Here is a 13590-nt window from a genome sequence, read left to right on the forward strand (position 1 = left end):
ACTAGGACCCAGTATGTCAGGAAATTTTTCTTATAATTTTATTATACACTTCCCTAAGCATCCTTTGCTGTTACTTTCAAGAGGCAGCAGATTGAGCTGGGAAGGATGTTTGTTTTGTACCAATATGTTGTACTTACATGCTTAAACAATTGATACAAGTTGTTTCTATTTTTTTTTTGCTACTATTTATTCCTATTATAGAACCACTAAAATTTGCAGAGTTTACCTAGTCACAGTGAATGTGGAGTTGATTGCAGTCTTCTGCAATACGTCTTGTGAGTAGTTGAGAAGTAGTTGAGACACTGTGGAATGTCTCTAAAGATATGTTTTAACAATCTCAAGATTTAAAATCAATGTATTTTTAAATTGTTATTTTTCATAGCAGACTCCCATTTGGGACTGCAGTGTATTTTACCATTTTTCTAGTCTTGTGGGTGAAATGCCTGAGATCCGTATTTCAGAAGTATTTGTGTCAAATATTCCTGGAGTGGTTATTTTAATTAAAGAATTCTTAATATCTTGTTTCTTTAAATAATATTAAACAATTATCATCATCCAAAACTATACTATACTTAAGACACATTGAATATCGTTTTTTTCCTTGAAGAAAGCAAGATAGTTTAGACTTAGGAAATACTCCCAAACATCTGATTCTGAGCAATCTCTTTTAATTTCGTTATTTCTACTCTTGCCAAGTACAAAAGGCTGATTTTTATCCTTAGGACAGGTTTGAAATCCTAATTGCTTGAATTAATTTTTAATGCAAAACTGTATTTACAAACAGAACTTCTTCATATAGCAGTAAAAGGCTGGTAACTCTGTGTACACAGTTCTATAATTTACTGAAATAGCATTAAAAATTTAGGGGCCTTCTGTAAATATATCAAGTCTTATCAGTATCACAGGTACTGGGTAGTATTTCTAACAATACTATTTTCCTGTTCTTAACTGAACTTGACTTGCAATATCTTGAAATGTTGCCATTGTGGGAGAGATGTAATAAATGAAGCAGGGTTGGGGGGAAAGGCAAAATCTTCTAGATTTGGGGAATTGAAGTTTTATACTTAGTCAGTTGCACAAAGGTTTGCTTCTGGAAAACAGGCTTTGTGTTGTTTTCCTTATCTTCCTTAGAAAAGCCTGCCTGGAACCTGAGACCTATGATGTAAAAATGAATGAAGGAATGGTAGAAGGATACTTCTGTTGGCTATTGCCTGTGCCTTGAAAAATAGCCAGCCTTTGTCTGGTGTCCACTTTGTGAAGCTACCTGACTTAAGTAATCAAATTTACTGTAAACATCATTCCCCAAGTGTTCCTTTGACCATCTGTTACCATCTTCAGTTTCTCAGATTTTGGAAGTATGAACTAGAAAGGGGAGTACTTTTGAATTAGCTGTCTGTAACTTGTATCTGTAGTTCTTCTTCTTAGGAGTTACGTGTTTCCTGGTTGTTTGGAGTAAATTAGATGTACACATCTTCAACAGATTGCAGATGCATTCAGATCTTGGGTTTGAATATGAAAATTAACTCTTGTCATCACAAAATTCTGAAATATTTCCAAATAATCCTCAGGTACAGAAAATAATTTGATACTTTCAGAAAATACCCCATTAAGCAAATTTCTAGGATGCCTTTCATGCCTTTATGAAGTACATTAATTGATCCTCAAAGTGAGGGAACTGACTCAGAAATACTGATTTATCCATGCAGCACTCTGTAGAGTTTTTATACTTCTTTTTAAAGTTGATGAGCAGAGCGAGGCAAAGAGTGTTGTGAACTGCCTTTTATTTTCCTTCTTATTAGGCAAATTGATAAATGCTAAAGTAAATGTGCTGAGAGAGAAAAAAAATGAGCTTTTTCTTAATTTCTATATTGAATAAAAATAATGAAGAGAAAGCAAATTCATTAACACTTTGAAAGATTCTTTTAATAATAGTTCCCAAATGAATAAATTATTGAACTGCTTTTAAAAAGTGATGTTACTGTAACAATGAGTGGGCAAGGCTAATCTGAGCAAATGCTTTTGAGATATTAGGAACACTTTCTAGAGGTGGTGGGGGAAGCAAGATTTTCATCAAGTGGTTTTTTTGTTTTTACAAAGACTGCAAAGTATGGGGAGAATACAGTAATTAATAGTGAGATAGTCCTTGCAGAGGCCCAAGAGAAGGTTAAAAGGGGAAACAGAGTTCCAGGATGTAGAAGATGCAGATGATACACTTTATCTTTGATGAATGCATTAAGTCAGACCAAAAGTGGGCTTACCCACTGTTTTACTTTTTAGACAGTAAAACTCTCTGACTGCTTCTAAGTAATACCAAATGAGCAGGAAAAATTTAAGACCAGAAAGCAGAGGATGCATATAGTCTGTGCATGTTACAACTTTTTATTACCTGTGACTTAAATGCTTGCCACAGAGGTGATGTTCTTTGCTTACAGCAGTCCATGGTTTTATTTGCTTACATGAATGTGGCACAGTGGTTTTCGAATTCCTCAAAACTCTACCACTGCACTGACTTTTCAGAGGCAGAGTGTGTTACAGATTAACTGCAGCTTTGGATGAAGAATACTTCCTTGTGGATTTCTTGTTTGCTTTTTAAAAGTTGCCTTTTTGGTTTCCTGGGATGACTCCTGGATCTTGATTCATTGCCCCCATTGTAGAAAAAATATGGTATGTGTTGTTTTTGTTTTTTTTAAAAAGCAGTTTTGGGAAGAGAATATGTGAGGAGTAGCTATAATGAGAAAGTACAGAGAAGAAAAAGAAAAAGAAAAAAAGAAGCTGCAGTGATGAGTCAAGTTTTGTAGCTAGTCAGAGTCACTAAACAAACCCTAGAAGACAGACTGCTAATTGAAGAGAAGGTATTCTGAAATATGAGTAGAGCAAGGTTAGGAAGTTTCTTCTCAAAATAGAAAAATAACGTTTGCTTCTCTTGAGATTGAAGAGAAAAGCCACAGGAGAGACCAGTTGCAGAAGAATGGTTTAATGATAAGGCAGCTTCTAGTATGCAGAAAGGTGTTCTGTGATCTGAAAAACAGGAGAGAGGGTAGAGTGGTGCAGAAAGAGGAGGAGGAAAGGAAAAAGGCTAAAATATGCACATTTGTCCTTTGATTAAGTGTATGAAATTGGCACTGTTTCTTGTCAAGCGTCATTTTGTATAAATGGGACACAAAAAGTAAGACCAAGTAGAATAAGGCAGAGATGGTGAACAGTGATTATACAATGGAGAAAATATCATGTGAGAATGGTTCTAATGACCTGTAGAATAAAAACTGGAATCATTTTCTAGTAAAATTCAGTGTTGTGTGCCTTGGTCTTAGTAAACTTTTCAGTTCTGAAGAGACCCAAGAAAACTCTTTCAGGTGGTGAGTATGATACAATCTGAATTGGCTTAACAGCAAGAAATTCAAGGTCATGTACTTGAGGGTAAATAAACATTTCTTCTGGATTGTCTTTTAGAGATGAAAGGAAGTTTTGGCTGTCTTAATAAATGACTGAATCACTGATATGATGAAGCTTTGAAAAAGCAAATGGAGTCACTTTTTAAAATCTGTAAATTACATAGATTTGCCTTGAGTGAAATGAAATCAAGGTCCTGGAGAGACAACACAAAATAATGGAATTATACTTACATGACAGAAACATAAAACCCCCAGTCTAATCTGGGACAAAGAAAGGCATTGAATGCAAATATACATAAAAGAAACTGCAGAGCAGGCTGGAGCACTGTGCTTGCCCCATTGCATCCTGCACAGCCACCTACGTGTGTCACCAAGGGGAGTGGCACAGGACACTCTGCTGTGGAGCAGCACTGAGGCTGTGGCTGCATCTGTTGGTGCCTCTGTTAATGTCAGAAACATTTTGACTGTGTTCATAAAATAATACAGCTTTATAAAAATAGAGTTGGATTGCTTTAAGCTGAGATAAAGGTAAAGCACCTAGCTGAAGCCTGTCATAATGAATGTTTAACTGCAGCTGCTGTTGTATTTTTTCCACGCATTAAAAGCCTTGTACAAAATGTAATTCAGTATCAAAACCTGATTGTTTTGTATAAGCATTCAGAAAAATGTTGATTTTTTAAAAAATAATTTTTATAAAAACAATTTTGATCAATTGCTGTCTTAAATACATCTAGTTGTAATGTTCTATGGTTATCCTTGTGTGCGAGCTTTTCAAGCAAGGCTGACATATGAGCATACTCTGCTTATAATTTTCATTGAAATAATTTTGAGCAGGTGTTTTTTTTTTTCTCACGTAATTTTTACTAGGGTCATTGAATTTAACTCCAGGAGACTATTGCACAGTCATTTTGACTGAAATGTATTTTGTAAATGATATTGGGTGTTCCAAGTGCCTTGTTGCATAGGAGAGGTTTTGCCGTGTGCCCAAGTGTGGCTGCTTGCAGTGGAAGGTTTTGATCAAGTGCACAGGCTTTGAGAGCCATGGGATGATGGTGCTGCAAAAGCACCATTCATTTAACTGTGAAAGAATGTAGTACCCTTGTCTGATGCTGCTGAATATGGAAAGTTCCTAGTTTCTTGATGTGTTTGACATTCAGAATCTGTGTGTGACAGTAAGCCAGACTGAAGAGTTAGAATTAATTTTACATCTTGGGCAAGATAATTGAATATTATAAACTGTGGAGATGAAAAAAGCCACGGAGATCATCTAGTATATTTCTGCCAGTTTGAAATGGTTCCTCCTTTCATTAACATTTTTCCAGTCCAGTTGAAAATGTACCCTTGGTGAGATTTCAGTCACATCCCTGAGGGAAACAGCTTCCCCTCCACCCTAAATAGTCAGCATTACTTTCTGTTTAGTTTTATCCTATGGATTTGAGATATGTCCCACACTTTGTCCAGACTCTTTCCTAGACAGTCTGTCATTGCTTACCCAAACTAACCATGCATTTCCCTGCTCACATTTTTCACCTCAGTGAATATTTTCTGGCTTCTTGTGGTGTCCTTGGGAAGAGCCCGGCCTTTCTCAGCAGAAGCAGACAGCCCTTGCTTCTGGAATCCTTCTCACTTCCACACGGCCATGTGCTCACAAAGCCAGTCTTTGTGTCTGCTTGGGGAATGATGCAAGGCCCATCTGTTAGTCTAGGCTGATAGGAAAAAAGCTGCCTTGAAGGATAGCTTGTGGGTTGCTTGTTTTTTCCAGAGGTTTCCATGTCCATGTTTGACCAATGAATCTCCAGAAGCAATCTGAGCCGTTGTTTCCTCCTAGGAACAATTGTCTGCTGTGCTTTTATGATTATTTTCACATTGAATCCAGGATTTCAGCAGCAGGTTTCTCACACAAATACATTTCAAAGCAAGTTCCATCATCACTTATTTTTAAACATACTGGTAAAACCCATTTCTCTACATCTTTCAGACCAGTAAGTTGTTTTTTGTTCAGATTTTCTTGTTATTCCTGTAGAAGATTTCATTTTATTATTAACTTTTGCCAGTATTAAATAATCACCAATTTAAGTAATTTTGCAAATAACTCTAGAAAATTTCTTCCAGCTGTAATTTCTTTTGTTCAAAAGGTTGTCAATAGATACTCTTTCTTATATCACCCACACAATTTTTCTGGCTTGTTTCTAGGCTGTTCTTGCCAGATGTTTCTTCTCAAGCTTTTGTGATAATAAAATAGAGCCACTGTACCCACGATATTAAAAAAAAAAAAAAAAAAAAAAAAGTTACAAAATATTTTAAGAGCAGTGGTGTATTTTTGGCTAAGAAGTGCAATTAGTTTGGCATTGCATTCATATTTTTCCTATCTGTGTTTCAAACTTTTGATGTGTCTTAATTTAAAAACATATTGTCTCCGAGGTTTTACAGTACATGAACTTTTGAAGTAGTACTTGTTTTTCAGTGCTTAAGTTATAGGTGACACCTGGAACTTAAGAGGTAACAGGACATGAATATTGGTGAATTTTAAAATTATGCTACAAATACACTGTCCTAAACCCAGTTCATTCTACTGTATCCTGCTTTACCAGGTGAATGCCCTAGGTAGGCCCAGAGAAATTTGCAATTTTATCCAAAACAGCTCAACTTCAGAAGCAGGTAGAGTGCATGTGAGGTCTGGTGATGATTTAATACCGTACATGGCTTTTTCTTCCTCCTTCCTTTGCTCCCACCCCAGTTGTCTATCATTCAGCAGAGGTGCTCAACCTTGTGTCAGAAGGGATTTGAACCTTCTGTGTCCCAGAAGACTTCTGAACCACTTGGTGAAGACAGTCATCTTTTATTTATTTGGTCTAGGTTCAGCACAGAATATTAGAGAAACTTAATAATTCCACATCTGCCACAATTCAGTTTTTTCTATCAATTTTTTTCACAAAATAGGTGTCTTGTCCGTTTCTGTGGCTCACAGCAGCAGATTTCTCCTGCTATATTGTATAAAGCAAAAAAATTAAGCTATTGCTTTTTGAGCTCCCTTGCTGGTTTTGATTCTTGCTGAATCCACTGGAAAAGCTGTGCAAACAAAGCTCCAGGCTGCTGCCCCCTCAGCAGGCAGGCTTTTGGACTTGTCCTTAGGAGATCTCAGCCTTTCTCCAGGTACAGGCCAGGCAGCTGTAACTGCTACACGTTGCATTCTACTCCAAAGACCAGCAAGTTTGATATTTTAGCTTCTAACAAACATTTGTCTGTCTGTAGGAAAGCTGATCCTTACTTATTCCCCTTAGATATATGTTCTTTCTCTTTGTCTCTACTGAGCCTCTTTGGAGATAACACTGTTTCTTGCCTGCATGAATTGAAAATGGCAGTTCTCTCTACAGCTGTCTTTTTAAGTGGTCTCAGGATCAGGACTTGCTGTTTCTGCACTTGCTCTCCTGTGATGACATTTATTAAGTGTTGTGAAAGAAATAAGTAAAAGGTTACTGTTCCTAAATAAGTTCATTACTCTGATGATTCATTTATCTTGTAGTATTGTGTATTGAATCTTTGAGTTAATTTCTTTAGTCAAGAACATTAATGGAACTTAGTGTCCAGTTCAGATACTGTCTGAACTTAGCTAGTTCAGATTTCTTGAGTCAGCCTTTAGTGAAGAGTTTTACATTGCTGACCTCATGTTACTCACAGAGCATTTAGTGCTAGCTGGAAAAGAAAATGTACGATTTGTTGAAGTATTGCTGTAGCATTTGTAATGCAGCAGCAGCAAGGTCACTTTTACATCCCACATAAAACTGAAATGGGTCTGACTCCAGACTTTTGGCTTTTTCTGTGGTCATAAGGAACTTTAAGGAGCCCTCCTGTTATTCCTTCACTGGTGATTTCTGAACGTGAGACCAGCTGCAAGTGTGTAGTGCAGAAGTGATTTGCCAGTATTGATGCACCTGGGTGCAATTGTTACAGCAGGTTCCTCCATAATGAATATGGACTCTGTTGAATGAAGAATGGAGAAAAATGTACTCTGAGTATTTTAAAAATATAAAATCTAACAAGTTTGAGGTTTACCCCAATTCTGTGATAACATGCAAAGTGATTATTGAACTGGAATTTGAGCCATTTACCATACACTGAGTTAAATTTTCTTAAATTTTGTCAATGCTAAAATTTGATAAATCATGTAATTTATAGATCTGAATTAAGTAAATGGAATTTTTCTTTGTGGCTGTGTGTAGACCAGCATTCCTTAAACTCCAAAGGCTGCAGAATTTTGGCATCCAAGCTATTGTCTCATGCCATATGAAAGAAAGTTAAGTGCAGGCTGTTAAAAAAATTGCCTCATTCTTGGGTACCATATTTTTTTCTATTCTCCACAGGTAGGTGTCATTTTTTTCTATTATATTATTCATAACTCCTACAAGCACTGTCACAAATTTGAAAACCAGGTATACTTTCAGCAAAAGAATAATTTTTTATTGATACTGGTAAGAACTTGCTGATGCTTTTTATAGCAGTATGCTTCCTTGAACATTTGAACCGACACTTTCTTTCCTGATACATTTATTCTTGAGAAATTCCTTACTGTCCTATTATCATTACTCAGAAATAGGTCATAGTTGGCTGGTTTTTTGAAAACGAAACCTGTGGCCAGATACCAGTTTGTCACAGAATGTAACCTCATTGTCCTGAATTGTCAGTGGTGTCTATTGCAAAGGCTGGGTAAAAATTTTCCTTTCCACTTTTACCTCTTTCTTTCCTTGGTATGTGGGAGGAGATAGGGAGACAATGGAATCACTACTGTGTCTCTTTTTATCTGAGTCAGAATGGGCTGGCTGTTTTCAGTGGTGACACCCTGTGACTGCACTTCAGTGGTACCACAGCCATCATTGGAGGAATGAAGTGAAAAAGTATGCTGGTACATTGCTATTTTGGTAAAATAATCAATGGCTCTGTCAAGACACTGCATGTGTGTTTGTAGGCAAATTTCTCTCAACTCAGGCCCTGCTCTTTTTAAGCATACAGTCTTCCAGCCTTTTCTTTTCAACCTTCAAATTCCTTTTTATCTGGAGTAGAGTGATACATCCATCTGTTCAAAATGTGATATGATCTGGCACAGGAATATCCAACTTTGAATGGTAAAGTTCAATAGGCGATCTTCAGGGATAAAGGAAAAAATCCTAGTCCTTCTTGATTGTCGGGGAGAGATTTGAAAAATGCTCAGCTCCTGCCTATTATTCCTGTTCCTCTGATCAAAACTCCAGGATAACTTTTGATATGAAGGATGAAGCGTTTATCCTGTGTCTAACACTCCTAGTGCTGATGTAGTGGCAAGATGTATGTACATTCCTGGGTTTTCTAGCTGCAGAGCTATGTGGAAGAGAACAATGAGCAAGTAGGAGTGACTTTCCAGAGAAAAATGGGAATTATGACAAATGTGAAAAAAAACCAAACAGAGGAACCCCAAAACAATAAATTGGCGACTGCTGTTCATGTTAACAAAAATGACTAACATTGCTAGTGTCTCTTGTCCATAGATCACCTCTCTCGTGACACTGCAGCTGTTGTCCTTGGTTGGCCAGAATGACCAGCTTGATGGACCTCGATACAAATGTACTGTGTCTCTGGACTTCATCAGAGCTATTGCCCGGTGAGCCTCTTAGAGTTCATTTACTGTTGCATGTGCTGACTTGAGAGAGACTTCAGACCAGGTACTTGCTCAGTCTATAGCTCTTTGCAGGCTGTGGATGAATAGAAAAGCTGTGGATGTTTTCTGAGAATGACTGAGTAAGTCATGTTGTTTATGACAAGTGTTGTTCCCAAGGTAAGTATAGTCCATTCCTGTTTTGGAAAAGATTTGTGTTACAGTGGCAGTATGTGTTACAGTAATATACTGTCTTTGTGCTTAATAAAGGTCAGGGACTTCATGTGAAAATACTGCTCTAAAATGTCAGTCCATTTTGTTACTGAAAAGCACATTATGGTATTTGAATCTGAAATTATATTTGGTTCCTAACAGTGTTGTGTGTGTGCTATTAAATCTACGTAGGTTATAAGAATTCTTGCACATGGACTATCTCGTGTGATGTTATTGATACAAGCTAATTCAGTAAGTGGGTGTAGGTACATCAGCATCTTTGTTTATCCAGAGCCTTCAGTCGTGAAGTCTGAGAACAGTTTGAGATCCATCAAGAGAGATGACAATAATTTGCAGACAGAAATACATGCAATACAAAGGTAACAATCAGGCCTGTGTCTTGTATTTTATCTGTTGCTGCCACCCTATTAGCTATTCTTGGGTAAACAGTCTATAACCAGAGCAGAGCCCAGAAAGGGAGAAATGTTCTCAAGGCCAACTCTTCTTTGTAACATGGGGCTTCAGAGGAACTTGAGGTGTAGGCTGTATTCCATAACCTCAGTGCACATGTTGCTCTCCTGAGCTATTAAATGTCCAGTAGCCTTGTCAGTAAATGCAACAGATACACTAATTTCAGTTTTCAGTTGGACAGGCCATAGAATGAGACTTTGTCTGGCTCAGGTCTGGCCAGGCCACCCTGCCAGGACCTCCACAGCTTTGCTATGTCAGTTTGCTATTCCCGGCAGTAAAGTCACTTGTGAGTGATGCCCTGAGAAAGCTCCCCCTGGAACCAAGCACAGCAGACCATCTGCTCAGCAACATGGATCATTGTGTATACAGTTATACATGTATCCTTGAATTGGGATACTTTGACAGCCCTTTCCTTGCAACTTTGACATCCTTAGAAGTATCAATGACTGCATTAAGGTTGCTGGAAGGTATAGACGGCCAGAAAACAGGACCAGAACTTGTGCCATGCAGCTCATGCTTACTGAAGAAAGTAGTTGTCAGAGACACTGTCACTTCAAACCTCAGTGCATGGTACAGTGTTTTAGCTTGCTTTCCTTTAGGTCTTATGGGTGTATATGTGTATATGTATGTAGGTATGTACATGTATATGTATCCAAACTGACTTTTCCTGCATCTTAGGAGGAAGAGGGCAGTTCTTTTTGCTCCCCTTCTAAGTAGTTTGCAGGTCTTTATTTGCTGCCTAGATAGGGTTATTTAAAATAGATAGATAGATAGGTAGGTAGGTAGGTAGGTAGATAGATTTGAAAGTTGGCCTGTTCTGCTTTACTCCTGTTTCTCCCTCTTTTTAGATCTTGCTTTGTTCCTTTGTTACAATTTTTATTAAAATACACTTTTCAGCCCACAGTATTTATTAAATCTTAAAGGAGGATCATCCGTGAAAAGACAAGGTTTCATGAATTCATTATAAATTACCTTCTCTCTTCTCTGGGTGGGGCTACTAGCTATAGGATCAAGGCCTGATCTTCTGTGCTTTTAAGAAATTCCATTTTCTATCTGTGCAATAGTTTTGGTTGTCTTTGTCACAGAGAAGGAACTACTTTGCAATTTCAGCCAAAATACATATCAAGTAAGCAGCCCATCTTTGGATTCTTCTTTCTCTGTTGCTGCAACAGTACTAAAACGAGTTTGTTAGTCACTAAAATCTTCAGATACCTCAGCCTTGTTACCATCTCAGCCTTGTTCCTCCAGCATATTTCCTGACGGAAGGCTGAGGAGTGCAAAGAATGGGACAGAAAAGGATGCTCCCTCCCCACCCCCATTCAAGCTGTTCAGATTGTCATTTCATTTTCTGTGTTTTTTAAGCAAAAGTGAAGTTTGCACTAAAAAAACGCCACCTGTTTTTGGAAAAGAGTGAAAAACTTGTGTCTCTTCCTGGTGGCTTTTAACGTGGTAACTGCTGAAGTGCACAGTGTCTCTTTATTACCATGAAACCTCATGTCTGGCTCTATTCTGTGGCATATACTCAGTCTTTGTGGAAACATCTCTGGTTTTTACTGCACAGTAGTTAAACATTTAGATGAAGGTAAAGTTAAATGTTTCTTTGTTAGAAATAATTTCTGTTTTAAGAATTTCAAACCTAAGTTCATAAATTTTCTCTAGCTGAAGTAGGGCTCTCTTAGTGTTTATTGAATATAATGGGTCTTTTCAGAGAGTCTGTAATAAACCCAGTTGTTTTGACAGGACAATTCTGTTTCATGTAGTTGATAAGGTCAGCATTTGTAAGTGTGTATGATTTTGTTTCTGTAGAAAGCCTCGTAATTAAAGCACTTTTTCTGAGTGACACCATGTCGTGCAAGTCTAACAGTGGCAGTTAATGTCTTTAAATTTGTCACTGGATTAATAAATAGACTCCAACAGAGTATTTCCTGTTATGTATCTTGGGGATTTCTAAACTTTTTCTCTGTCCAAAAAGATGTTTTATAAAAACTTTTTGAAAAGTGGGTTACAGGCTGATGTATGAACAGAGAATATTAAATGATGGTAGTCTAACAAATAAGAATTCAGCTAGCTAATCTCACTTAGTATTGTTAGCAGTTATTTTTGCATCATTGAATACTTAAAAAAAACTTTTTAATTTTATACTTGTCATTATATGCAGTAATTTGCATTATTTATTCAAACAGTAAACCTTGAAGTCTGAGTGCTAGATTGTATAGAAGAATGAGTTTAGAGAAAAAAAAATAATTATATGTTTCATTCTACTGCTGTTTCATTTTGCCTGCCATTAAAGTACAAAAGTGTACATTAAAATCTTCTATCCCATTGATTGGCATTCTTGGATTTTTCAAATTTAGCAATGAACATGGGTCAACTACTGTCAAGACTGAAAGAACGCAGGCTCCAAATGAGTACAGATGAAGGAGTTATGTAGTACATGCTAAAACAGGTGGTTTGGGAGATGAACAAAACATTCAATAGCATAAAAGGTTGTTGCTTTGCATCACCAACTAGAACATCAAGATTGCCATATAAAAATATAATCTTATTAATATTGTTATATTTTTACTGTGTTATTGAAATAATAGTCTTCCTTTCTTTACTAGGGAGTTGTTAGATTTCTTTTCTAGAATTTTACAAAGTTTAAATAATCAGAAGAGAGGTATTGTAAATAATGAGAGAAATGAAAAATTCATTAATCCTTACTTGTGTTTCTTTTGGGGAATTGCTTGATTTTGATTGTGCAGAATGTCCTGCATGTGCTGTCTCCAAACAGTTTAAAGTCTTAGCGCTGTTAAGATGATTGCTCTAATATACTGTGTTTTTGTTTATAGGACCGTGAACTTCGACATAATAAAGTACTTGTACGATTTCTTGTGAAAACAAGCTTCACAGCCATATGGACACTGTGACAATGACTAAGGAAGGCAAGCTGTGTTCATCTCTCTACTTAGCTGGCCAGAAAGAAGAGTATTTTGGCTCTTTTGGATTTGTCCAAACAGGTGCTGGCCCAGCATGGAACCTGATGAAAATACTCTGATTGGTCTGGGTGGATCTGAGCAGAGGACTATTTACCAGGGACCCTGGAGTATTTGGAAGCAATGTGTTAATTATAAACAGCAGGGTTTGAGCACAATCTGTTCTACTCTTAATGATGTTATCTTAACACTGAAATTGCCTGAAACCCATTTACTTAGGACTGCATTTTGCTCTATGAACTCTCCCCAGTGCTTTGAACATGGCAGCAGCCGTTGTTTGTATGCCCAGTCTTTTCACTTCCTCTCCACAGGAATCTTTGCAATTGCCTGCCAAAGCAGCTTTTCCTGAGGCCACCATTTTAGGAGAGCAGAGTAGCAAAGTATAATAAACATAAGAACATATTTAAAAACCAAGCTGGTACAAATTCTTCTTTCTCTTCAGTAGTATGTAGGCAGATTGTTACCCTGTTACATGGAGATCACGATGATAGGAAATTCCCAGTTAGTCACCATACTGTCTTTTCCAGACCATTCATAAATGTCGACTATGAATGTATTTTTACAAAGCTCTGTTTTAAAAAAGTAATTGATTATTAAAGTTCTATCCCTGTGTCAAACTTGAAATGTTTTATTTTTGCTTCAACATTCTATAGTTCTTCTGTGCTCATCCAGTTACATGAAGTGCTAATTATAGTGCTGTGTGGAATGAATGTACTTTTAACATACACACCATGTGATGGCTTTTGTAACAGCTTCTGTCCTGTAGAGTAGGATGGCACAACTGCCTTTCTGTCAGAAAGGGAGAAATTCAACAGGTGACACAGTCTTTCTGCAGCAATTCCCCAAAAGTGGTGGAACAGTGAATAACCAATGTTGGTATTGTAACATAAAACTTCGTCCTTGGCAATGCCTG

General features: G+C 37.2%; 1 protein-coding gene across 4 annotated transcripts in view; it reads left to right on the plus strand.

Moving 5' to 3' along the window:
• ORC5 (origin recognition complex subunit 5) overlaps nt 1-13316 on the plus strand; it is a 62453-nt gene extending 49137 nt beyond the window's left edge. For all 4 annotated transcript variants that reach the window (XM_056482027.1, XM_056482026.1, XM_056482028.1 and 1 more), the window contains 2 exons: nt 8912-9024; nt 12534-13316. In XM_056482027.1, coding sequence (XP_056338002.1) covers nt 8912-9024; nt 12534-12579 — 159 coding nt within the window. In that variant the 3' untranslated portion in view covers nt 12580-13316. The remainder of the gene's footprint in view (nt 1-8911; nt 9025-12533) is intronic.
• Nucleotides 13317-13590: the final 274 nt, after the last annotated feature.

The sequence above is a fragment of the Oenanthe melanoleuca genome, chromosome 1A, assembly GCF_029582105.1.
Source record: "Oenanthe melanoleuca isolate GR-GAL-2019-014 chromosome 1A, OMel1.0, whole genome shotgun sequence".
In the NCBI taxonomy this organism is placed as follows: domain Eukaryota; kingdom Metazoa; phylum Chordata; class Aves; order Passeriformes; family Muscicapidae; genus Oenanthe; species Oenanthe melanoleuca.